General features: G+C 41.9%; 2 protein-coding genes across 10 annotated transcripts in view; one reads left to right on the plus strand and one right to left on the minus strand.

The window, feature by feature from the left end:
• Nucleotides 1-10,679, minus strand: part of ZEU1 (P-loop containing nucleoside triphosphate hydrolases superfamily protein) — a 45,605-nt gene extending 34,926 nt beyond the window's left edge. For 2 of the 9 annotated variants that reach the window (XM_010252529.3, XM_088900944.1), the window contains exons 1-2: nt 10,309-10,679; nt 1,429-1,514 (exon numbers count right to left, since the gene is read on the minus strand). The gene's annotated coding sequence lies outside the window, so the exon portion shown is untranslated. The remainder of the gene's footprint in view (nt 1-1,428; nt 1,515-10,308) is intronic. The other 7 variants (XM_088900942.1, XM_010252524.3, XM_010252526.3 and 4 more) reach the window with 7 other exon arrangements.
• Nucleotides 10,680-15,341: 4,662 nt separating this feature from the next.
• On the plus strand, nt 15,342-25,645 carry LOC104592952 (transcription factor GTE9). Its single transcript, XM_088899583.1, has 11 exons — nt 15,342-15,713; nt 16,172-17,497; nt 17,609-17,657; nt 17,757-17,912; nt 23,254-23,327; nt 23,524-23,593; nt 23,701-23,778; nt 23,853-23,971; nt 24,055-24,121; nt 24,238-24,368; nt 24,457-25,645. Exons 2-11 carry the CDS (start codon nt 16,190-16,192, stop codon nt 24,727-24,729), a joined length of 2,325 nt encoding a protein of 774 aa, XP_088755709.1. The 5' UTR covers nt 15,342-15,713; nt 16,172-16,189; the 3' UTR covers nt 24,730-25,645.
• Nucleotides 25,646-27,284: the final 1,639 nt, after the last annotated feature.

The following is a 27,284-nucleotide window of genomic DNA, read 5'->3' on the forward strand; positions in this document are numbered from 1 at the left end:
GCCTGAGTGGTTCCGGGTGTCACCTAGTTGTTCTAAGGTGCCATGTGTCACTATGTCATTGGAGGGCCAAATCCGACCTGGCGGCCTGCCCCAAGCGCAAGCTGGCGGCCTGGCCCAGGCGCGACCTGGTGGCCTGGCACAGGCGCTGGCCTGGGCCAAGCGCGAATTGGCGGCCTGGCCCAGGCGCGAGCTGGCAGCCTGGCCCAGGCGCGAGCTGGCAGCCTGGCCCAGGCGCGAGCTGGCAGCCTGGCCTAGGCGCGAACTGGCGGCCTGGCACAGGCTCCAACCTGGCGACCTGCGAGACATGCTCGCAGAAAAATTCGGCATGCATATCCTAACACTCCCACGATCCTTGGAAGTTGGCCCACATGCCGAACGATCCGGAGGGTGGTCAACGTGCATCTCGGACCAGTTAGACACGACCTCCCGGAGATCTTGAGGGCAGTACGTGAGCAAGGCCTATATAAAGGCATCAACCCCAATGACAGGAGAGGCAAGTAGGCAAGCAAGCAAATAAGCAAATTCTAGCTCTCAGACTTTGTGATTTTTAGCTCGCAGTCTACTATGAGAGTACTAACTTAAGCATCGAAGTGTCCTCGCCGGGTTAGCCACCTCGGGTCCTCTGACATTTGGTTCCTCGCAGGTCTCTAAAGAGCAATGAAGTTCATCAGTCCAGCTCGGCACCTGGTCAGCGCGGCACCTCCCAGGCAGCTCGGCACCTGGTCAGTGCGGCACCTCCCAGGTAGCTCGGCACCTGGTCAGCGCGGCACCTCCCAGCAGCTCGGCACCTCACAGGCAGCTCACCACCTGGTCAACTTGGCACCTCATAGGCATCTCGGCACTATAGTCAGCTCGCCGCCTAACCTGCCCAGCTCGACTCAGATCAGCAGCCCAAGTTCTCCACTTCGGCCTGAGTCATCGACCACTTGGAAGCAGACCAAATGACGAGGTACTTGGCACAAAAATTCACACCACCAAAAATTGATTCATCATATACATTATACACAAAATGTGTAATTTTAAATTATGCGGGCTAGGCTTGAAGTATTAAGCCCAAGCCCGGCCCTAAAATTTGTGGGCCTGATGTGGGCCCGAACCTGAACACAAAACCCAGGCACAAGCCCGAATTTTCGGGCCGGGCTGGGCTGAAATGATCACCCCTAGTGTATAGTAGAGAGAAGGCAGGTCGAAAGCTGTCTGGGTTTCAACGCCACTGTTTTGCCATTGAAGTTCCTATCCGTTCTGCCATTGAAGCAAGTTTGTTCTCTGGTACCACCTGCTGTCAATCTCTAGTAAGATTTTCTCTCTCTCTCTCTCTCTCTCCATCCATGCACCAATGCATCTGGCATGTTAAATGCCCTAGAATAGAATTTCAAGCAAGATCAAAAGTATACAGTGAGAATTTTTCGGGAGCGTTAGGAGAAGAACCTGTTACTTTGTTTTTCTGTGTCTATGCCATTTCAGCTTCAATGTCTTTTAATATTTCCTATGATACCCATTGTTCCTAGAAATACCTGTGAAAAGAGAAAGTATATTAAATTTTTCACTTCTGTTTATTTTCTATGATACCCATTGTTCTTAAAAGAAAATTTTCACTTCTGTAACAACAATTAATCCTGCCAAACAAGTGGAGATACTCAGATAAAAATTGTAAACATAAACATCAAGAAAACGGCAAATGCAAGATCTCAAACAAAAGCTGTTTATTTGGGTTAGAAGATAAGCAAGGACCATAGTGTACAAAAGATTGACCCAAAGAACATAACTCTAGATTGACTGCAGAAGTTGCAAATTTCTTGAATAAGTATTTCATAAGTTGATTAAAAAGATAATCCAAAATAGAGGCATTGAGGAGCTTGACCACAAGGTATGTGGATGAATATATGTTAGACATGATAGTGTCTTTGGTTATATGGATAAACTTTAGTCAAATTTATTATATGCATTTAGATGATTTGTATACTAGTCTCAGTTTGGGAAGATTGCAAATACAAATATGTTAAGTACAAATACAAGGTTTAGAAATGCCATATACAAGGTTCTGCACTGTACATATTTGTATTTGCACCTTCCCAAACTGAGCCTTAACAACATAGTAAGAAGCAAAGTAAACTAACCTCCAATAGCTAGTGAAATACTAAATGATTGATACTCAGCTTTGTTATAATTACCACTGAAATACTTCATATGACTTTTCTATTTTAACTACTAACATATGACAATCTGTCTTTTTGACACAAAGTCACTAGACCTATTCATGGGTCGGGCCGGGCCAGGCTCGGGTCGGGCTTTTACTCTTTATTAACAGAAAAATGTTAGGCCTGAGCCCGAGCCCGACTTGACCAACGGGCCTACAACTTGGGCCCGAGCCCGGCCCTGATAAAAAGCCCGATGCCCGAGCCCGAAGCCCGACCTAATAAAAGAAATTCGAATTTTCCCTATTCAAATGGACATTATCTATTTTAATTCAGATGTTTTTTTTCCCCTATTTAAATGAACAATGGGCCTACAAGTGAAACAACAACCTTCTTAAATCAAAAAATTTATTCAAATGGACATCACATAGGGTTTTTACTTAGGTTTAACTATAGGTCGGGCCGGATCGGGCTCGGGCCGGGCTATTTTGGCAAAGCCCGAGCCCGACTCGAATTTTATGTGGGCCGGGCTTTTTGGCCCGAAGTTAAGCCCGTGGGCCAAAAAGCCTGTTCAAGCCCGTCCGGGGGCCGGGCCGGCCCATGAACAGGTCTAAGAGTCACAGACAAAACCTCCAGTGTCAAATTGGTAAATATCCAACAACCTCCAACTCCAAAAACAGCTAATTTCTTGTTGACACATTCTTGTTTTTATATCTATCTAAAATGGATATTTGTAGAAAAAGAAAGCTCTAATGAAGGGAAAGATGATATATGACCTGTGCAGGGTTTAAATTTCGAGTGGTTTTGCAGATTTAATTCAGACATTCTTAACTTAAGTTTCAGTAATCAGTAGTATATATTGTAGGGCTAGCAAACTAACAATCTGATGGATTGAACTTTTTCATTTAGATGGGTTCTAACAGTGCTTATTGTGCTATAGAGTTATACCATTAAGGTTAGTGGAGTAGAGTTTGCAGGACACTACTTAACCCAACTTTGTTATTTCCTTCTGTATAAGGACTCTTTTGGGTTTTCCCCCTCTCTTTTGTATTCTCACCACCTCTGTTCTTTATGGTTCAGGGGTTGTACTTACAATTTTCTCTTTAATACAAGTTATTAAAAATTTATATGATAATTCTAATTTGGTTAGTAAGGAATTGAGGATTTATAGGAATGTAAAAAGCGGGATTTCTTATGCATGAGAAGGTGTAAATAGAAACCCCTTTGTATGAATGCCCATTTGATAGTTGGTTGAGCCTTGAAAAGTAGCTCAGCTGCCTCAAAACTCTCATCAATGATCATATTAGATCGGATCAGTTGCTGAGGCATCATAGGCCTGCTGTCACACGTGGATGATGATGAGTGATATATTCAAAGTTGGGCCCCATCCAGTCTCATTATCTCAGGTCTCAACATTGAGCCCACTAAACTAAACTAATATCCACAGTACAATAAAAGAAGAAAAAGTAACTGAGGGTTATAGACACTTTGTAACAATCTTTTTGCTTTGAGATATTAGTTTATTTTAGTAGTTCAATAAAGAATTAAATAAATCATGTGGTGTGTGGTCGAATGAAAAAACACAAGAAATGTGGGAGCAATGGATCCCTTGCTTTAGCTTACTTTTGGGTATTTTAAGGGCACACCATATACATCATTTTAGTTCCTTTAGTTGGTGCTAGATTGTGCTTAGTGAAATGATAGAGGGAGTGGACAGATCTGAACTAGTTTGGGAGCATCATGCCTGGGACTTTACACAGGGCTGAATGTGCTCTTTACCTTCTTAGTAGGCTACTCAAGTAAGCCATGGTTGAAATGCTGAATTCATCTATCAGGCACCCAATGCAAGATTTTGTGTTTTCTAGGAATGGTTCTACCATTGTTTATTCACCTTTTACAGGCTTACAGCATGTTCACCCCTATATGCCATGCATATATTGAAGACATTGCCCATTCAGCTGGTAATGGCAGTAATGAAGCTAGCAAAGAGATGTCAACTTAGAAGTCCATCCCCCAAATTGTCTATTGCATTTATTGAAGCTAGCAAATCACGATGTCCGCTAAAGAGCTGCCGCACTACTTTTTCATTACTTGCCATGATCATGGATGAAGGAGGAGGTTGCAACAGGCTGGAAGCAGTCATAAGATATGCCAAATCCATTTAACCTGAATCTTGGACCCTTGTTTTAAGCCCTTAGTTAGCCTTGCTGCAAAAATGATGTTTTGCATTGTCATCCAACTGCAACATCTGATCCTTCATATTATGTCATTTAATATAAAATATTATAGATATGTAATGTTTTATATATGAGTGACATTGGCCCTGAATCAAGCCTGGTCCAGCCCGAGCCCATGTAGACCTGAGCTAGGGCTTATGTTTTAGGCCTGGAACCCCAGGCTGGGTCAGGCTCGAGCCTAAGCTATAGCCCTTATCATAAGTGCAAAGCCCAGCCCATGATCACCCCTACTTTACACCCTCTCCACGACGAGACTGTGTCTGCTCCTCACACTGACCTCACATGCACATCCCACCGTGTATTGGGAACATCTCTTGTACTTGTGTTATTATTTACGGGAGATATTCTCAATGCACAGTGGGATGTGCCTGTGAGGTCGTTGTGAGGCACCTTGTGTGAGGAGTAGATCCTAATGCCTCCTCGACCCAATGACCCTGACCCTTCACAACTCGGGTACCTCGACCCAACCCACCGCTAAAATGTCTGATTTTAAAGCAGGTGGATGTATGGGTTAAAAGGGTCAGGACCAAGATTGCTAAACCAACTTTGAAGAAATTGACGATGTTGGAAATACATGGTGTTGCGGCCTAGGATGGGCCGAGGGCAACAAGGTCAATCCATTTCTGAGCCAAGGGCTAATCGATGAGTCCAAAGTACATTGCGGGCGAGGGCTGGTAGGTCAGACCTATGAAGGAAGAGAGAACTTCAAAGGCCCCAGGTGCTAACCCAAGGCGAAGACTCCGACGATCAAGTTAGTATGGGTGAGGCCAAAGGTGGGTGAGGCCTAAAGCTAGTGTCCTCAGACGAGGCCACAAATGAAGCAAGGTAGTTCTTAGCTGTGTCGAGTCTAGGTGCTCACCTTGGGGGGTCACCCCCTATTTATGCTTGAGACCGCTGGAGGTAAGTGGATGTGGACGACCTTTGGAGCGCGGCCATCCGAGGTCGCCACGTGCGGCTGCACTATTGGCCCCGTGCCGCATGCTGGCTTCTGCTCTGTGTGCACCCTTATTGGATCCACTCTGTGTGCTGCCTTTTGCCACGTGTGTACATGCCATTGGCCTGGGCCCTAAGCACTTACATCACATGGTAAATAAAATTTTTGATAAATCAAAATCTCCCCATTAATATTGATAAATAACAACATATTGGTTATCATGTTTATTATACCATTTTCCAGTACCATAATTGAACTCTATAACTTTATACTAAATATACATTATGAAGTACATTTGGTTTATTACAAAACCTAAACTAGTATTAAACTGTAAAGCGAGTTTTGCTAGGGTGGGTTAGAAGAGCACAGTCGAGGTTTCGTTTCCTTTTGTTTGTCGTCCTCCGTAGAGGAGGGGAGTCACCCCCCTGTTTTCTATTTGTTTCTAGAGAGGCTTACTCTCAGGATTTCTCGAGGTTATGTTTTCCTTTATGTTCTCTATTCGTTTCTTTGTTCGTTTCTCCATTTTTCTATGCTTCCTTTTTTTTCTACGGGCATTTTGATATGGAGTTCCTTCTCTAGAATCCTCTATGCGATAATCACTGGTGGAAGTTGCCACTTGTATTTCCAGCATTTTGGAAAGCAGTTACAGTTCTCTGGCGTCCTGGGTGGAATTTACAGTTCCCCGGTGTCCTGGATGACAGTTACAGCTCTCCAACATTTCAAATGGCAGTTACAGTTTTCCGGCGATGTGGTTGGACGTTACAGTTCTCCGACGTTTTTGGGTGACAGCCCGCAGTTCACAGTTCTCCGGTGCGCTGGATGGCAATTACAGATCATGTCGTTTTTTGCGGATGGGTTTGGAGTAGTTGGAAGTTACAAATCATGGATTTTGGCATTGTAACCTCTATCAATTATCGTTTTTTTTAGAAACCTCTCATGTCAGATTGCTCGCCAGTTATGGTGGTTTGGAGATGTACTTATCCACTTCTGTTGGTGATTTTTTAAGTCACATTACTTTGGTTGCAGAAGTTCTTTCGGTTCTCCTTCATCCATCTTGATGTGGCGCAATCCGGCTGCTCCCTGCAGGAGGTGATCTGGCTACCAGCAACGACGGGCTTGATGAATCTGCAAGAGGTGAACCAGAGAACCTAGGGTAGTTTACCCAGCGAGGTCGCTCCGATGCCTAAGTTAGCACTTGATTGCGAGCTGAAAATGATCTTAGATTGTAAGAGAGCTAGAGAGCAGAGATTACGCGTCTACCTCTCACCCCCGGGGGGGTGGAGCCTTTATATACTTGGAGTCCTTGCGGGTTCCGTGGAGTAGTTCCGGGATTCTCGCTGCGGATGGATCCGTTTCCGTGTTAATTGGGGATAACGCTACCAACCAGTAAGGTTGACAATTTCCGCCTGAATCGGGGAGTGGGGAGATAATATTAGCCGTTACAAGGTATGATCTTGTAAGACGCGGAGTATGGTGACGAGATCCTCGGGGTTGCCATGTAGTGGTCGGCCAGCATTGCCTAAGCTCGTGCTCTTTAGATCTGACCTGATATGAATGCCGAAGTGCCTTGGGACCGAGGTGGTCCTGATGTGACCTTGCACCGAGGTAGACTCATCCCGAGGTGGTCTGGCTGTCCGAGCTCGACCCGTCGTAGACTTGGCACGTCGGGCTGAGTTGTTATCCTGCTAGTTAGGTCGCCAGGTTGGCGCCTGTGCCAAGCCGCCAGTTCGCGCCTGGGCCAGGCCGCCAGTTCGCACCGGGGCCAGGCCGCCAGTTCGCGCCGGGGCCAGGCCGCCAGGTTGGACACCGTCAACTTGGCAAGTTGTTGCTTGAGTGGTTCCGGATGTCACCTAGTTGTTCTAAGGTGCGACGTGTCACAATGTCATTGGAAGGCCAAATCCGCCCTCATCATTTGCCCCCCACTCCCGAGCTGAAAGTAACTCGGCGAAGGGAGTAGATTTCTCCTTTTGGCCCGGAATGAATAATACGATGAGCTCGTAAGCGTCGATTCAATTCCTTAGGCTCTGGGAGCGACTCGCAGTCTGCTCCTTGATTTTGCCCACGCCGAAGAGGCGACTGGGTCTTATGTGGTGAGGAGGTATTTGCTAGTTCGGTATTTTGGCCCTTAGGCTCTGGGAGCAACTCGTAGTCCACTATCATTGATTTTGCCCATGTCGAAGAGGCGACTAGGTCTTATGTGGAGCCAAAGTCTTTTATCAGCTCACCAGTTCACGCCTGGGCCAGATCGCCAGGTCGGCGCCTGGGCTAGGCCACTAGGTCACGCCTGTGCCAGGCCACCAAGCCGTGCCTTAGAGCTACGGCTACGCTGCATCAACCTCGTTAGTGACGTCGGTTACTCACTCCTACAAGAAGCTACTAGGAGCTCAACCTACGGGGGCAACACTACAGACTTTAGGTCACCAGCTCGCATGGGAGCCTTGGAAGGCTCGATCGGCAAGGGCGTCCATGCAATCTGTTAGTCGCCTACTCCCGCGGAAGCCACGAAGAGCTCATCTTTGTAGAGGGTACCTCGCGAAGATGACTGATGAGGCTTTATCCGAGTTGAAATAAAGTTGGTTGAGTTGCTTAGTCTATTGGCCATTAGCTTCCTGCATAGTCTTTGAGTTCATAAAAAATGGAAACTAGAAAGTGAGAGCTTTTAGTTTCTAAAAGGTGAGAACTTAGCTTTCTGGAAGAAGAAGACTTAGCCTTTCAGAGGATGATAACTTAGCTTTTTGTAGCGTTTCCCACAAACGGCGCCAAATGATGCGGCGCAATCCGACTGCTCCCTGTAGGAGGTGATCTGGCTACCAGCAATGACGGGCTTGATGAATCTGCAAGAGGTGAACCAGAGAACCCGGGGTAGTTTACCCGGCAAGGTCACTCCGATGCCTAAGTTAGCACTTGGTTGCGAGCTAAAAATGATCTTAGATTGTAAAAGAGCTAGAGAGCAGAGATTACCCGTCTACCTCTCACCCCCGAGGGGTGGAGCCTTTATATACTGGAGTCCTTGCGGGTTCCGTGGAGTAGTTCCGGGATTCTCGTTGCGATTGGATCCGTTTCCGTGTTAATTGGGGATAACGCTACCAACCGGTAAGGTTGACCATTTCCGCCTGAATCGGGGAGTGGGGAGATAATATTAGCCGTTACAAGGTATGATCCCGTAAGACGCGGAGTATGGTGACGAGATCCTCGGGGATGGTCGGTCAACATTGCCTGAGCTCGTGCTCTTTAGATCCGACCTGATATGAACGCCGAAGTGCCTTGGGACTAAGGTGGTCTTGATGTGACCTTGCACCGAGGTAGACTCGTCCCAAGGTGGATTCCTCCCGAGGTGGTCTGGCTGTACGAGCTCGACCCGTCGCGGACTTGGCACGTTGGGCTGAGTTGTTATCCTGCTAGTTAGGTCGCCAGGTTGGTGCCTGTGCCAGGCCGCCAAGTCGCGCCTGGGCCAAGCCGCCAGGTTGGACACCATCAATTTGGCAAGTTGTTACCTGAGTGGTTCCGGGTGTCACCTACTTGTTATGAGGTGCCATGTGTCACAATGTCATTGAAAGGCCAAATCCGCCCTCATCACATCTCTTTATCTTGTTCTTCTTGAGATATTGTCTCTCATATTTAATTGGCATTGTTAGCATCTCTTTTTATCGATCTCTTGAATGAATGAAATATGATTTAAGCCTTCAAAAAAAAACTAAACTATAATTTGTCATAAAAAACCTTTTTTTAGCTATATATGTGAGGGTTTCTCCATGCCTTGTGTGTGTATGTGTGTGGATGGTGAAATCTCCCAAAATGTAACTATCATTTTGTTTGCAATGCAAATATGGATCATTGAATTAGATATAAATTGATTTAATTTTGCATTAGTTAATTATGTTTTGAAGAAGTATAAGAAGATCAGACCTAACTTGGTTGCAACACTAGGTGACATGAGCTTTAACCCAAGCTTTGTACACCAAAAACAAAAACAAAAGAAGGGATCCAACCTAACCCTGCTTGAATGGAATGACCCCTATACTAAGTAAGGGGAACTGAGGCGACTACACCCATTTGTTTTGCTCGTATTGATTGCTATGAATAATATGGTCTTCAACAAAGACACAATAAATATTGCTTGGATTCTAAATCAAATTCAACTAAATTTGATGAATTATCAAGCCTTAGATGACCTAGAGCATACCTAAACGCCCAGCTCCCAATCCCCTTTAACAACTCCCCATCAACACAATGATGCTGTGTGTAGGGATATATGCTCCCTTAGTATTATTTGTGATGGAGGTACCCTTATGAATAATAACGGATCTTGTGGCTTAATTCTTTTGGACAGTGATTTTAACTTTTTATATGCTCTGGGTGACAAAGTTGACAATGTTTCCAGCCCCATGGAAGCTGAGTGTATCACAGTTATCTAAAGCCTTTTTTTTTTGCTAAGCAACATAGTTGGTCCAGCCTCACCATCTATTCAGATGCAAAAGCTCATGTGGATGCTAGAGCAGGATCATCGAATTTTTTTGACTGGAAACTCCTAATCGCCCAAGTGGTGAAAACTTGTAGTTTCTTTTGATGTTGGGATGATATTCCCCATTGGTCGGACTGACCTGTTCATGGGCCGGGCCGGGCTTTTATTCTTCAATAACGGAAAAATGTTAGGCCCGAAACCGAGCCCAACCCGACCAACGGGCCTACAAATTGGCCCGAGCCTGGCCCTGATAAAAAGCCCAAAGCCCAAGTCCGAGCCCGAAGCCCGACCTAATAAAAGAAAGAAAATCTACCAAGAAAGAAAAAACTGCATTCAAGACAAACATTCAAGCAAGATGATCAAGGCGACCAATAGAACAAAAGATTAGTTTGTTTACTCTTTTCTACAGTTTCCTCAATTTTTAACACATAGAAGCAAAACAATAGACATGAAAAATTGAAAATTAACCACAGAAAGGCCCTAGCATTCGGCAGTAAACACTAAACATTGTAATAGAATAAAATGGTAAAGAGGATTCACCGCCGCCGCCGGTGATTGTATTCGCCGGAGAGTTCGCGGTGAATCGGTGACTGTAGTCTGTGAGCTGTGAGCCTAACCTGCGATTTTGACAATGATTAGTTCGCGTCTGACAAAGAAAAATAGAGAGAGAGCTCGCCGCCGCCGCCGGTGATTATATTCGGCGGAGAGTTCGCGGTGAGTCGGTGACTGTGGTCTGTGAGCTGCGAGCCTAACTGCGATTTTGACAATGATCAGTTCGCGTCTGATAAAAAAAGAGAGGTCGCCGCCGCTGCCGCCGGAGTTATTGCGCCGGTGAATGTTCGCCGCCTCGCCGGCTCAGGCAGGATGAAAACCGTAGAGTGTGTAGGATGTGGAGATGGGAGAAGAAGGGTTCGGCTGAAAATAAGAAGGGAAGAGTTGAAAAAAAGAGGGGTATTCGAATTTATTGCGGGTCGGGTTCGGGTCGAATTATTTTGACAAATTCCGAACTTAATTTAAATTTATTACGGGTCGGGTTTTTTAACCCGAAGTTAAACCCGTGGATCTATATACCTGTCCAAACCCGTTCAAGGGCCGGGCTGGCCGATGAACAGGTCATGAACTCTTGTACTTCCGTTGGTTTTGTTTTAATATTTTGTTTACTCGTAAAAAAATGTCCTAGATTGATAAAGTTGAGCTTGACCTTGGGTTGGGTCATGACGAAGCACTAGCCCAAGATTAAATATTATGGTTGGGTTAGGATTGACCCTCAACCTAACCTAATCCGCCAATTTCTAGAATCAATCACAACCTTCAAATTTTGATGGATGGGAGTTGATTGGTTATTTTTCGGTGTCACAACTTTTTGATATCATTGCCGAATTCCAAAAGCAAAATTCAAACCCAAACCCAAAGTAAATCAAATTTACAATTAACCCATGGTATAAAAAATGGAGTCTAAAAAATCCCAGTTAGTACCCTCTACTACTTTGGGTATAGTGTTAAGTGAAATTTGAAAAAGACATAAATACCCTTTGAACGTTGTCTAGTTTTCTTTATAAATTATTCAATCGTTGAAAAAAAATTAGCAGTCCAAATCCTTGCTTTTTCTATTCAAGAAAATTGGGGTCATGTCTAAGTGGGCATTCTGATTACCCAAACTTTATTGAATAGAAGAGGCAATGATTTATGATTGTTTTTTTTTCAATGTTTGGATAGTTTATAAAGAAAAATAAATGACACTTAAAGGGCATTTGTGTCTTTTTCAAATGCCACTTAACAATTGGTTAACAACTAATTAACGGTAGGTACTGGATTGACACGTTTTGAAAGTTTGGGTACTAATTTGTCATATTTTAAAATTCAGGAACCAAAATAACACTAGACCCAAAGTAATTGAAAATTTTCCCTATGGTTTCTTTAGTCAGCTCCCCTTCAGAAATCGAAATATCGATTGGGGATGTACGAAAATCGAAACCCATGCAAGCCTTAGCCAACAAATTCGAAATTTGTTTTGGCTCCTCCCCCCCCCCACATCAATGTAACTTTAGTGTTATACCTGTTATTAGACCTGTTCATGGGCCGGCCCGGCCCTCGGACGGGCTTGAACAAGTATATGGACCTGCGGGCTTAACCTCGGGCCAAAAAGCCCGGCCCGCAATAAATTCGAGTCGGGCTCGGGATTTGCCAAAATAGCCCAGCCCGACCTATACTTAAACCTAAATAAAACCCCTAGTCGAGACATCTATGTCTCTTCCCATTCTTTTTTTTCAGCCGACCCTTCATCTCCAATCTCCGGTTCTCCACATCCTCCACACTACACAGTTCTCATCCTCACACTCTCAGGCAGCCACAACCGGCGAGGCGGCGAGCGTTCACCGGCGCAACAACTCCGACAGCGGTGGTGATCCCTCTCTCTCTCTCTCTCTCTCTCCCTCTTTCTTTCTCATACGCGAACTAATCAAGTGGTTATTGTCAAAATCGCAGGTCAAGCTCGCAGCTCACAGACCACAGTCACCGATTCATTGCGAACTCTCCGGCGAATACAATCACCGGCGGCGGTGATGAGTCCTCTTTACCATTTTATTCTATAACAATCTTTAGTGTTTACTGTTTTTATAACTATTGGTCCTGCTGAAAAGAACAAGGCAAAACCGCATAAGTGGCTTGTTTCTTCTCTTTGTCTAGGAACAATTAATATACAGAAATAATCAAATAATATTAAACAACAAAACAAGAGAAATGTTGTAACTTGTAAGCCATAAAAGAGGGATGGGGTGAGAACTGAGAACTTGTTAGTGTTTGAAGCTGAAACGTCAGGAGACTCAGAAACGTCGGGCTTCCAGCTTTTTGTCAGGGTCGGGCTCGGGCCCAAGTTCTAGGCCCGTTGGTCGGGCCGGGCTCAGGCTCGGGCCTACCATTTTTCCATTAATGAAGACTAAAAGCCCGGTCCGAGCCCGGCCCATGAACAGGTCTACCTGTTATAGCCCTCTACAAAACATTAATCATCTTCTTCCCCATTTCAAACCTACAACGTCTTCCCATTTCGAAGTTACAACGTCTTCTCCATTTCCCAAAGCCGTTAATCTCCGAATCATTGGAGCTAATTTCTCATAGTCGTTTCATTGTTGGAGTTTCATCTTTCATAATTGGAGCTACAACATCTTCCCCATTTCGAAGCTAAAGTGTCTTCCCCATTTTTCAAAGCTGTTAATATATGTCTTCCCCATCTCGAAATTTCTCAGGGCCGTTTTATCACCAATGCTTCATCTCTACTTGTGCTCGCTGTTTTATCACCGGAGCTTAATCTCTTTCTCTGTTTACCATTTCATCATCGGAGCTCAATCCATACCTGTGTTTGGTCGATTGGAAACCTCCGTCTTCCCCACTTTGATTTGTCAAAGTTTCTTGCGTTTGTTGTCTGGTAGAGGTCGAGTTTCGTCACCGGTTGAAGGAAGGTCGATGTCCCATTTCGACTCGTCTGCTTCTTCTTCCGTCTCCTTCTTCCTCCGTCTTTGAATATTGAAAGGATTCTCGGAGGTCCCTTTGTTCATCAGTGGTTTTGCAAAAGCACCGTTTCCCACCGTTGACTTTCCCCATTGGCCCGGGGCATCACTGCCTCTTATAGGGACATCCAGGATACCTCTCCCCACCCCGTGGAGGTGATTATGCCACCCGTCTACTCCCACGTCCTCCTCTAGGACTACTTCTCGAAAAAATGGCAGAAACACCCGGAGGTCGTTCCATCGGCCTTCCTCGTGAGCTTGGGCTTCTCTGCCTCTTACCAGAAGGTATCTTTAATGAATTTATAAATATTTCTTAGTCAACAAAAAATATCTTTTAAGCAATTTATGTTTTTATATATTTATATTTAAAAGTCCAACATAACTACAATAAGCTACAGTAACAACATCGATATCTTAATCAACATTAAACACTTCATTTTCATTAGCAATGAACTAAGCAACATTCAAATATTCATTTACAGAGATCCTTACGACAATCAACTAATGAAAAAAAAATGTAACAACGTAAATTGCATGTGGTCGAGTAGCGTCAACAAATGCACAAGTGGCCAACAGAATGCTAAACCACCAGAATGAATCATAAACACAAGGGGCGTGCCAAAAACAATGGGGAACCACCTCCACGGCGGTTGAACATAGGGGCTTGAGAAACCTTCCAACACCTGTTAAAACTAGATTCGAGCGTCCTTTCAACGGTTAACGCAAGGTGCCTCCGACGGATGGTGAACAGTAAACCGATTCTCCAGCTTCCTCCGAATGGTGAATGCAAAGTGCCCTCCACAGCTGGTGATCGGTGAACACAGGGGGATTTGAGAATGTTTCAACGTCCAAAATAAGGAAGATCAGTGATGAAACGACGAACACAGGTAGAGATGAAGCTTTGGTGAAACGACAAACACAGGTAGAGATGAAGCTCCGGTGATGAGTTAGAGATGAAGCTCGGTGATGAAACGACTATGAGAAATTTTGAAATGGGGAAAATGTTGTAGCTTCGGTAATGAGAGATGAAGCTCTGGTGACTAATGACTCTGAAAAACGGGAAAGGCATTGTAGCTTCAAAATGGGGAAGACGCTATAGCTTAAGTGACGAGAGATGAAGCTCCGATGATGAAACGACTTTGAGAAATTAACTCGAGTGATTAATGGCTTTGAAAAATGGAAAAGACATTGTAGCTTTGAAATGGGGAAGACACTGTAGATTCAAAACGGGGAAGAAGATGATTAACATTTCGTAGAGGGGTATGATGGGTATAACACTGAAATTACGTTGATGTGGGGAGGAGCTGATACAAATTTTGGAAAAGTACAGACATGCTCAATGCAGATTTCTGATTTACAATGTAGAACTATAAACATTTAAAATACCAATAATCCACATTCTATGCACCATTGCCCGCAACATCAATTCCGAATTAGCACCTACCCCAATATCACTGCCTACAAATTCTAACCTGCGCTGAACCGTTATTCTCCCAACAAATTTCGAATTTGCTGATTGGGGCTGGTTTCGATTTCCGTACGTCCCTAGGGGGAGCTGACCGAAGAAACCCCAAAACTGATCACATTCACACGTTCCACCCGGTGCATTATTTAGGGAAAAAACCATCACCCGCCGATCCGCGTGTCGGGCCGACATAAAACCAGTAAGGAGGTTAGAGGAATGGCGCGAGGCGAGAGTCGATTATCTTTCTGTTTAAAACTCGTTTTGCTCGAGTCACATCGCTTTTCGTCAACTGAGTCGATCTAATTGAGCGCGTGTGTAAGCAAATGCGACTCAACCTGCATGCTACGTCAACAAATCAAGGTCAAATATTCAGAAGTAACCTCTTTTTTATCATCAAAGTTAAATGATTAAACCCTCCAGAAGATTGATAAAACAAGTCACCGGCAAACATCCTAGCCGCGAGATCAAGATCCGAGGGTAGCCGCACAAAGTAATAGACACCCGTCGGATCATAGCACCATGGGATTGAACGGTTGAGATTTTCTAAGCGACGGTGGGGAAGGGAGTCAGTGGTCTTTAAGTAGAGGAGCGCAGTAGACGAGCGAACGCAGATTCGCACTTCGTTTTCTCCATTACGCTCGCGCCTCCCTCTCCCTCTCCCTCTAGGAGGAGAAATACGAAGAAGGGTTTCTTTCGCCCAGAGCGAGTTCGTTCATGATCCAGGTTCTGTATTGGATTCATAAATCCTTCCTAGGGTTTTTACTTTCCCCTTTTCAAGCTTCTCTGGAGCTACGATGTGTTATTTTTTATTTTGATTAGGGTTTTTGCCCGAGTTACTGTTGGGGGATAGCATTCGCTTTTCTGAGATTTCGCGACATCTCTCATTCTCTTCTTATTTACACAATTACACTCGTGATTTGTGACGAGGAAGAGGGCTTCCAGTCTACTGAGCGATAGAAGAATCGCGGGATTTGATGGTAATTATACTCTAGGGTTTGGGTATTGCTTTCTTTTTCCTTCATTTTTTTGTTTGGTCTTTCTTTTGGATCCAGATGACGCGTCGTGGTTAGGGTTTTTTGGTGTTGACTCTGGCGTTGTCCTGGGCACGTAAGAATATGTAACTGTCGGATTTGATATGATTGAAGGAGAAACACAACTAGATTTTAACCTAAATATTTAGTTTGCACTCAAGTTCGACCTTCGGTCTTGTTCAGGGGAAAACGAGTGTTGCGGCTTGGTGACTTGCTTTTTGATCTGGTTATTGAGGAATTAAAGAACTCTGTTCACTGAAAACTCTGAATTAAATTTCATCCTGAATCAACATGACCAGATATTGACCCAATACAGAAATTGTTTGTTGTCTTATCCTGGAAGAACGCCGTGGATTTTCTAGGACAAGCGGGGATAAATCTTACTCCGCGTTTGATATGTGCAGATCTAGGGGATTAATCTTATGGCACCAACAGTACTTTTAGAGTACACTGGGCAGAAGGAATCAACGAAGTACTCGCAGAAAGTTTCCGTCGCAATAATGGGGAAAACGCAGAAATCCTCCTCTAAGGGGTATTCTTCTGGTCTCGTTCCGGATTATCGCCATGCTGCCGAGACCTCCGAAGGGTTTGGTAGCTCAGGTCGGGTTGACACGGAGGTGACGGTTTCGGAGGATTCTTGTGCCCCCAAAAGGAAATGCATTAGTCTGAACGTTGATAGTTGTGATGGATTTGGCGTCCCCATACAGGTTCTGTCAGTGTCGAAGATGTCACCTTCAGAAAGGAGGGATTTGGAACGGAGACTCAGAACGGAGCTTGAACAGGTTAGGATCCTTCAGAAGAAGATAGCGGTGAGGAGCACTAATGGTGTTGTTGCCCTGTCTTCTACCAGTGATATCCGCGGTGGCAGTGATGCACGAAAGAGACCTCCATCTTCAGAGCTATCTTCTGGGATGGGCAAGAAACGGGTACCTCCAGGCCGAAACGGGTCCCACTTGAAGCGGGGTCTTTCAGGAAGGTTTGAATCCGCAAAACAGGTTCCACCATCAAGCACATCAAATGCAATGCTGATGAAACAGTGTGAGACATTGTTGAGACGTTTGATGGCACACAATCATGGCTGGGTATTCAACAGTCCTGTTGACGTAGTTAAATTGAAAATTCCTGACTACTTCACTATCATCAAACATCCCATGGATCTGGGGACAATTAAGAACAAGATCGCTTCTGGTGAGTACTCCTGTCCGTGGGATTTTGTTGCAGACGTGAGGCTTACTTTCTCCAACGCAATGACGTACAACCCTCCTGGAAATGATTTCCACGGCATGGCTGATGCTCTCAGTAAATATTTTGAAGTGAGATGGAAATCAATTGAGAAAAAACTTCAGGCAAATGATACAAAGCCGGTTCCTCAGAAAGTCAATGTGGTTCCCACAGAAGAGGAAGTAGCTAAACCAATGCCACCTTCCAAAAAGAGGAAAGTTTCTTCAACCCATCAAAAGGTTAAGCCAGAATGTGCCAAGAGGATAATGACTGATGAAGAGAAACATAAGCTGAGCAGAGAATTGGAATCTCTAGGGGATATGCCTGAAAACATTGTTGATTTCCTTAGAGGACACAGTTTTGGTGCAACCCAAACTGGGGAGGATGAGATTGAGGTTGACATTGACGCTCTTAATGATGATACTTTATTTACATTACGGAAGCTTTTGGACGATTACTTGCGGGAAAAACACGCAAACCAGGCAAAAGCCGAGCCTTGTGAAATGGAGGTATGCTTTATCTATGTTATAGAAGAAAGTTCTGTTCCTTATTTTTTCTCCTCTTTCCAGTTCTGTTAAATGCTTGCATCTACATGTCACTGTACCTTTGTTCTGTCACAGCTCTTGAATGAATCTGGACTAAGCAATTCATCTATGCAACTTTGCAAAGGTTATTTCTCTTTTCGCTTAGTGGATTCTAAAACACTTAGTCAGGCAAGATGAAAAATTTATGGCTACTTTACTTCTCTCTTCCTTTGTACACCAACAGGTAATGAACCTGCCGAGGAGGATGTTGATATTGGTGGGAACGATCTGCCTGTTTCAAGCTACCCTCCAGTGGAGATAGAGAAAGATGCAGTCCATAGGAACAGTAAATGTAGTAGTTCAAGTAGTTCGAGTAGTGATTCTGGTTCCTCATCAAGTGGTTTGTATCTTTTTTCTGCTATTTGCTTTCTTCAATTTTCTCTAGTTTCCTTATTAATTGTCTCAAATGGAGTCAAACTTTTAACCTCATTGCTAAGAAATATAGATTTTACATCAGAACTTTATTGGTTGAGAGGCAATAATGGATGATATTTGTGCCCATATGTGCCCATTATTTAAAGCAGTTTTAAACATAATAGGCCTTTTTATTCACGATATTGTTTTCTAATAATAGTGGTAGTAATAAGGGGAGAAATGACAACAAGTTATCTGAAGTCACTATATGCCATTACCTATTGGTTGGCCCTTGCTATCTGGGATCTTGGACAGGGTGGACCAAATCTCTGACATCTTTTTTACATTAAGTGGCTGCTTAGTTTAGTTTGGGCTTCAACAAAGATGATATCAAAGTCGCCCTTTTTACCTTCTTAATTTGCCAACGGTGTATTCATTTTTTAAGGTTAAAATTCCACATGGCCTAATAGCTATGCATTGGAAACCATGAAGAAGATCTGTGGAAGTACAGGAATGATGTGAAAAAAGATTAAATTGAACAAAGATTATGTCAGTCTTAGTGCAGTGGGTTCAGAGATCAGCTAGCTCTGGCTGATAATCTAGCTAAACAAGGGGCTATGAGGAATCAACTTTTTGGGCTGTGTAAAATACAATGTAAATTTGTACATAAAGTTTTCAATTAATGAAAATTCTGTTATCCTTAGTGTATTGCAAACCTGATGTTTTTCTTTGGATGTCCACTTATATGTCTAAGCAGCAGCCTTGAAGATTTTTTGTTTGAAATGTCTATGCCCAATATGAAAATAAAAAAAGCCATTATGTCACCATATTCCAAAGCAGTCCTTGAACCCCTGACTGCCCTGGATTTCCAATGCTACAGGCTACAGCCATCAAAATTCATTTTAATCTTGTTTGTAGTGGAGTTGTCCAAGGAATAACTATTCTGTTGCATGGGGGAAGATGTCCTCACGTCCCAGCTTCTAAGAATGTTGTCACTTGTGTACATTGGAATTCTTGACTACATTACCCTCACATCTATAGATTGGATGATTTTTCCTCGTAGAATGCTGTTTGTCTGTAAATATCCTAGCATTCCTTTCTTCTTAAATGGACCATAACACAGTTGCTCATTCATAATTTTTTTTTTGGTATAAAAGTGGTTTTCATCTTAATAACTTAAATATAATCATGCATGCAAGACGGGGTCCCATGGTACCTGATTTTTGCTGATGGCATAGTGTTTGATAATCAAACTAGTGAAGGATTAAATGCAAACCTAGGTTTGTTTATAACTGCATTAGGAACAAGAAAATAAGGACTCAAACAGAATGTGTGCAATGTAGATTTAATAATAATAGGAGAGCAAACGAGGGTGCTGACAAGTGATACGACACAGTTCGCCCAAAAGGCACGAGTTGCTGCCTCAAAAACAAAGTAAAATTACAATTGAGCCCAGAATATGTGATCCCTGTTCACTCCTTGCTTAGCTATTAGGTCTGCCAGCCCATTAACTGATCTCAACGTGATTCTTCCATTACCTTGGTTCAATAATTCATAACGAAGGAGAGATTCAGGAGGATGTTGCCCGTAGAATCACAGTAGGATGGGCAAAATGGGTGGGTGCATCCAGGTTATTATGTGATCGGCAAATGCCACTGGGGTTAATAGGAAAACTATGTTTATTGCACTGTTTTATGATGCTTATGCTACTGTATAGAACACAAAGATGAAACAGGATTTATGTAGCTGACCCCACATGTTGGCACAAGGATTTGATGAACATTGATGTTCATCATAAATTCTATTACAGTATAGAACACATCGTTGATCTAGCATGCAATCAGTTATTAGGCAAATATGCTACTTTTGATGCCTCCAGTTATTGGGGTGAAGCCCTTGTTCTCTAATATTTAAAAGGCAAGAAGAAGGGCAAAAAGAGCTGGGTGGAGCACTTCTCCTTCTAACACTAACAGCATTGTGGGAATGGGCTTCTCTTGATAGTTCAATACTTCAATCACATTAAAGGAGCACCATCTTTATGGGGTTGGCGTTGCATTAGTGGATTCATCAGGAAATTAGTTAAGAACCTCATTTTTTTGATGAATAGTTAAGAACCTCGTGTTGTGCGTGATTCTAGAGTTTTGCTTTCTCACGCAACTTTGGTGTGATTGAAATTCCTTTCTGCACTCCAATTAGCATGAAACCACACCTTCCATATTGCCTGTCCATTTGTTGTTGTTGTTTAGTTTACAGGGCTTTCCCGTCCTAGATGTAATAATGCCTGCAGAGGACTGGCTTAATATTCTGGACGCTATACACCATTTCCATTTTTTTTCCAGAGCGATCAGTGTTTAAAATCCAGAATAGTTGGAAAACCTTATTCTCTCAAGTTTTTTTTTTTTTTTTTTTTTTGAAATAAGAGTTAACTGATTTCATTAATAAAATGGAGTTACATGAGAAGATGTGCAGACTACAAGAAAACCAGCAAAAGAAATTACAAAGGCAGACTTCTTTCACTTTACATATTTTCCCTAAAGGTACCCGATTTAGTCAACCTTCAGCTGTAGTATTTAGTTCTCTGGGAATCCAGATTAGATTTACAGCAAGGTGTTCAAAATGTCTCTGGCGGACTTTCTTGTCTCAAGTTCTTCAGATTGGATTTGCATCTTAGCTGAGCTAGTACCAATTCTCAAATTCTACCCAGTTAGGAGTAGATAGTTAAAAGTGAAAATACATTTCTTTAATAGAGACATGCACACAAAAAATTTAATAGCAGAAGAAGATACGAGTGAACAACTTGAAGCTCTGTTCTGCATTTTTCTATGCATTGAGTTCCTTGTCTTATCAATGTTTTTTCGTGGTTGGTCATACATCAATTAAGCTCTTGAAGACTGCCCAGTTGTAAACAATGAGCTCTCTTGCTGTTCTGGTTGACCCAAAGTGCTGTCAAATAGTTCATTGTTAAACAGCAGCAAGGGCGACAAATCTGCCTATGTTGAAGAAGGCATGATAACTCCTCTGAGATATTCTTTTTACAACTATTCACCTATTGCAAGAATATCTGCTGCATCCCCTACTTTTTTTTCTTGGCTCCTGTAATTTTCCATCTTTGATGAACAAACCAAACATTGTGAAGTGTGTAACCCTAACTGCATTGGGAAGGATATGAAACCTTAACTATAGAAAGGGAGATGTTTGATTTTGAAGACATTTTTAATAGACGTTTGTAAATGTTATTCGTTCATCCTAATAAATGGTATTTCTAAAAGACTTGTTTGTGCTTGCCTCGAGGGGCTTGTTACAAAGGTGGCTCGTAGAATTAGAAATGCATAATGCTCAACATCATATTAGCTATTTGAAGTAATGCAATTGGGAAAAAAATAAAGAGATCAAGAGTTCACATGCTTGAATATGTTTTATATGTTATGCTTGATTTTATTTTTAAAATTTCATTTTAAATATGTTTTACATCTTATGTTTATATATTGTAATTTGAAATAATAGTTATTTTAAAACATTTATTTTGAATTTTAAGTTTATATTTTTAATTAATATTGTGTTTAATATTTTTGGCATTGTTTTGAATTTTTTAGCATTTTTTTTTGCATTCTTGTGCCTTGCTTCAAAAAGGCATGTACCTTGCCTTGCACCTTTTGTCTTGGGTGCAAAAATGGCTCTTGTGCTTTTTTTGCGCCTTGCACTTTTAAAACACTGGAAAAGGCAACTAGTTGAGAAATGCCTTCAACTTTAACTTATCTACAGGACTTTATATTCAAGTTTTAACTATTTATTTGCATAAATATCAGATGAGTTCTTTATAACCTATTTTTAAAGTTTGGATTCTTAAATTTCCAGTGTGATATGCATTTGATTTTTTCCAGTTTTCTTCATATTCTTTCTTTTTCCTATTATTTTCCTGGACATTATCCCTTGTTTAAATGTTTTATCATATTTTGTATTATTTTTTCAACCTTTTTGGTGGATAAGATTGATTGGGATAGTCTCTTCAACAAAGGCTAAAGTCATGGCAGCCTTAACTGGAATCAGGATTGCAAGAGATCTGGGTTATTTTAATATCACCATCAAAGGAGATTCTGCAAATACTATTAATGTGGTTAGCTGATCCTGACATAGGTCCCTGGGCTTTATTTCACTTCTTGGCTGAAGCTAGAGACATCCTTTCCAACTTGAACGCACAGTTGGGTTGGGTCCCTAGAGGGCTAAACTCTGTTGCTGATGGTCTTGCAAAGGCTGGTGTTCACAGGGATTACATGTTTAGTGATAGTTTTCTCCCTGTATAACTCATTGAATTAGTAGTTTCTGTGTACATCTTCTCATGTACTCCTTTCCCTTTGAATAAAGTTACCATCTTTAAAAAAATGATTGAGGCTTGGAACTTTGTTACCTTATCTTGACCAAAAGGAATACAAGCCATATTATTTTGCAACCCTTACACATTGGCCAACAACCTACATTAATCACCAGTGGGCTCAGGATGATAGACTGACATTTTCATCATGATTGCTACAATTACAACCATAGCCATTGAACTCCTTGGCCAACAGTCTGGATAAATTGACTGGGAATTCTTGAATCTTGATGATAGATCTACATTTATGTAATGTTTACAAAGGTTGCTTTTGATAAAAAAAGTCATAAAGAATTGGTTTTCCATCTATATGGCACTGTTGGTAAGCAAGTTAAGAAGTTAAAAAAACCGTTTTGTCTGATGACGATTAACATGAATCTTTAAGTTACTTTTTAATAAGTTGCTTGTGATGGACTTACTGACTAGCCAAATGCCACCTTATTGCTTCACACTCTGTCTGCTTTAGCCTGTTTTTCGAATAGACTAGTCCTCTTGATTTTGAAATTTAGATAGCTTTGCCTGTTTCCTTCCACAACTATTTGGATAGCATGACTACTTTGGAGGGGTTGGGGGATAGCCAGCATCACACTTCCCATCCTCAAAGCAACTTGAAATTGTAACATCCCTGAGCTCGTTCCTGTATTTGGTTTTTATTATCATTCCAAAAGCCATGGTTTCATTGTAAATTTCGTGTTGGTTAGCTAACCCCAGGACAAAAGTTTCTTAATCTGGTGTTTGCACTGTTGTTCTTGGTCTGCCTTTACTGAAAGCTATATCTAAATTATCACCGTTCTGTTTCAGAATTTATTGAATTGCCATCAAGGTTCTTTATCTTCTGGGAGTTGCTCAATTAACTCTGGATTCTCATTATGTTCTGTTGAGATTATCATGTGGTAGTTGTTCATCTTGTATCTTAACATATGCTGGTTCTTAATATGTGAATGTTTTCCTTCTCCAGATTCAGATACTGCCAGTTCTTCAGGCAGTGAGTCGGATGGTGCCAAAGCTATGTCTCCGCCTAATACAGCTAAAGTATGTCCTGTTATGCAGTGCTATTAATTGCTTTGTTTTTATTAATGTTGAGCCACGGTACTGAGTTTCTTCTTCCATGATAATTAAATTGCTTTACTGATCTTGTGGACCAAATGGAACTTGAATTCTTCTGGACACCACTTATCATTCTGTATGCATGATTTTCTCTTCATTCATCTGACCCTCTTGGCCACAGGGAACCTTAGGTTCTGAAGTGGAGCTAGAACAAACGAGAGGTGATCCTGTTGATTCACATGATGGAAACCGTGAGTGTTAGGTTTTTTGTTTCTGCATATTCCCTGAACTAGGGTATGGATATGGTTAAAGAATGGTCCAGGTGGCATTTAGATACTTATTTTTTTTTATGATACAGAATCTATTAGTGGGTTGGATCAACTTGAGCAGAGTGCCCTACCCAAGCCAGTTTCTCACGAGGCAGGGCGTCAAGAGGGTAACAATGATCAGTTGTTCTTGGTTGTGTGTTGTTCCTTTTCTAGTGCATCTTCTTACCTCTCACATTTTTAGGGGAGAGTGCTCCACCATCTGAGAGGCAGGTCTCTCCTGAAAAGCTGTATCGAGCAGCTTTACTGAGGAGTCGTTTTGCTGATACCATTCTCAAAGCTCGGGAAAAGGCACTTGATCAGGTTACATTCTTTACTTGTATCTAGTAATTTTATCAGTATTTTACTCTGGATGTGATCTGGTATGAGCAATCTTCTGAGGTCAGGGTGAGAAAGGGGATCCTGAGAAACTACGGCGTGAGAGAGAGGAACTTGAGAGGCAGCAAAGAGAAGGTTTGGACTTTGAACTTGAAAAATGTTCCCTTAGGTGCTAATGCATTTATAGGCATCTATCAGAAAACAGATCATTATAAAAGCCATTAAAATCTTATGGTTTTTCTACTTCTCAGAGAAAGCTCGACTTCAAGCAGAAGCCAAGGCTGCTGAAGCTGCTCGAAGGCAAGCTGAAGCCGAAGCTGCAGCTGAAGCCAAACGGAAGAGGGAGCTTGAAAGAGAGGCAGCACGTCAGGCACTACAGATGGTAGGTTGTCATATATTTTATATTGTATCGTCTATTGGAGCTTTCCTGGATTTGGCATTTAATGGATTTTGTTGCGGAAATTGTGCAGATGGAGAAAACTGTTGAGATAAATGAAAATTGCCAATTTCTGGAGGACTTGGAAATGCTTAGATCTGCACCTGCTGAACCGTTACCAAGTTCTGTAGATGAAACAAGCCCAGATCATTCTCAAGATGGCTTAGGTAGTTTCAAGTTTCGGGGAAGTAATCCCTTGGAGCAACTTGGATTATACATGAAAATGGATGATGAAGAGGAAGAAGAAGTTGAGCCGACTGGTGTGCCTGACCCAGGAAATGATGTAGAGGAAGGAGAAATAGATTGATTGGGTATTTTTGATGGCCAATATCTATTCTTTTGATCCACCTAAGATGGCTTGGACCCAACAACTTGTTTGGTTATCAGTGGGATATTGAGTTCTCTTTCTGCAATGGGATGCCAAGGTTTCGCCTTCCTCTGCTTTCAGCAGCTTCACACCAGCCACTGAGATTATTTACAGACATGAAACGACGGGTGAAACAAAATTCTGTTTGAGTTTTTTGGCATGGATTTTTGGCTTTTTGGGTGGCAAGATGACCGGTGTGGTTTCTACGACCTGGTGAAGTGCATAATGGGGTGTAAAGGATGTATTGATAGCCACGAATATCGATCCTGTGCCTATTTTTTGTATAAAAGAAAAAATCATACTTCCACCAGGTATCGTGGTAAGTGTTGCAGTTGGGGACTGCCATTCATGTTTAATGATGAGAAGAGGAAGAGAGGGATATTATTACATTGGAGTTTGTTTTGTCGATATGAAACCTGGTATTCCCTGTTCTTAAAATTGGTCTGTCAATGTGCTTGATCCATGAGCATGAGAGTGATGAGATCTTGAAGAAACGAAACTCCATTCAGTGGGAACTCTGGGAAGGAAGGCAAGGAAAAATTTTGGGGTGGTTTTCGTCTTCTTTTCTTTATTTATTTTTATTCTTTTGCGCTTTAAAGCGCGTGAGATGTAATAGAAAGGGTTTATTGGCTTCTTGGATGTTTCATTTTTTTTCCCAGAAATGAGGATGCATGGATGCACCTGCATCTTGAAAACGAGCGTCGAGCGGTAAATGTCATGAGAGGCTTGATGCGGTATGTAGGTCATATTTGGGAGTGTTTATGTTAAAAATAAGTGCTTATTCAAATAAGCATTTATTTGTATTTCACACCCAATTTTTTTAAGTGCTTATTATTTCATATTGGGTGTTTGGTAATCTTTTTCTCTAATAAGTACTTAAATAAGTGTTTATGACTATTTTTGTCTCTCATTTTCTTTTAAATTTTTTGAAGTATTTTTATAAAATTATTTTTGTAAAATAATTTTTATTAGAACATTTTTATGAATTTTTTTTTCGTAAGTGTTTTCATAAAAGTATTTTTATAAAAATATTTATATAAAATTTGAAAAAAAGTAAGTAATTTTATGAAAGTATTTTTATAAAATTCAATTAGAGATAATTTTGAAAGAAAAGTGCTTATTGTATAAACACTTAAAAAAAGCTGAAAATTTAGGTTTGAAAAATAATTCGGCTTATTTCTCAAACACAAAATGTTTAATGATGTGGTCTCGGCCCAAATAAGTTTTTCGCAAATGCAAGCATTGGAAATTTCTGGTTGGGCACTTTGAAAACGAGCAGCGAGCATCCGAAATAATTTAGTGGTTGGTTCATGCAGGTTTTATTCTCTCATTTTCTTATATAAAATTGTACGATGTTACAATGGCTTAGCGCCTTGCCAACGTATCGTACATGTAGTGGGGGCCGACTGTTTTATCATTTGATGTTCTTTTTTTTTTATGTTTTATTTGGTCAGTTACACAAATTCTGAGGATGCTCGATGATAAAGTAAATGGGGTCAATGTGGCGTCTGCAGTTGGGCAATGGAGGCAAATCTTCCATTCCATGACCATTTTGATTCGCAGTTCTGGTGTCTGAACTCCAAAGGGAATTTGTGTAGTGTAATACTGTAATGCCTAAAGCTTAAAGTTACGTGGAGAGTGGCAATCTTAAGACGAGAATGGTTCTTGAGCAAGGCATGGATTTACTGCATCGGCCTTTTTTTGGTGTAAAATATTTTCCGTGCCAATTCTGAAAGTGTTGAGATCCAATCGATCTGTGGAATCGTAAGTTCATAAAAAAAATTTGTAAATTCATAAAAAAAAGTAGCAGTTAAGAGGCATTAGTTGGCTACCAATTATAAAAAAATGGTTTAGTATACTGCAACTCAATGCAGAATTCTGAATTATAACCCCATAGTAATTCTGACCTGGACTGATCAGTTATTCTCTCTAACCTCAAAATAAATAAATAAAAGAAAAAAAGAGTATTAGTGTAAGAAAAAAAAGAGTACTATTGTTAGTTGGATACCAATGGCAATGGCAAATCAAAGTTATAGAGAAGCAACGTCTCCATTCTCCTAGTGCGGACTGGGAAGCATTTGGATGAACCCCGTTGTTGCTGTGCTAAGGCCCCCCTTGCTGAAACCTCTGACATATTACATGATGCAGATCTCCATCCTATATGATTGGGATGTTTGGGGAGTGGGTTCTTGAGTTTGGCGCTTAGTTTTGCACATCTAGGTTATATGCAATTTCATAAGAGTAGCAACAATAACGAGATCTGAAAAAAAAAGAAAGAGTGATGAACGGAGAATTTGGACGGAGTTGAAGTGTTGAATGGAGAAACTATAGATAGATCTCCAAAAAGACCGCCACATAATGAGTGCCCAAAAGATCAACTACGAGACCTTGCTCTCCACTACCGTTTCGAAGCTTTGGAGAAACCCTAGAGCAGAAATAGAGAAGGTACAAGCAGTATCGTTGTTTGAAAGTCTGCTTTCCTTTTCAAATTACCC

This window comes from Nelumbo nucifera, chromosome 3, assembly GCF_055504915.1.
Source record: "Nelumbo nucifera cultivar China Antique chromosome 3, China Antique-T2T, whole genome shotgun sequence".
In the NCBI taxonomy this organism is placed as follows: domain Eukaryota; kingdom Viridiplantae; phylum Streptophyta; class Magnoliopsida; order Proteales; family Nelumbonaceae; genus Nelumbo; species Nelumbo nucifera.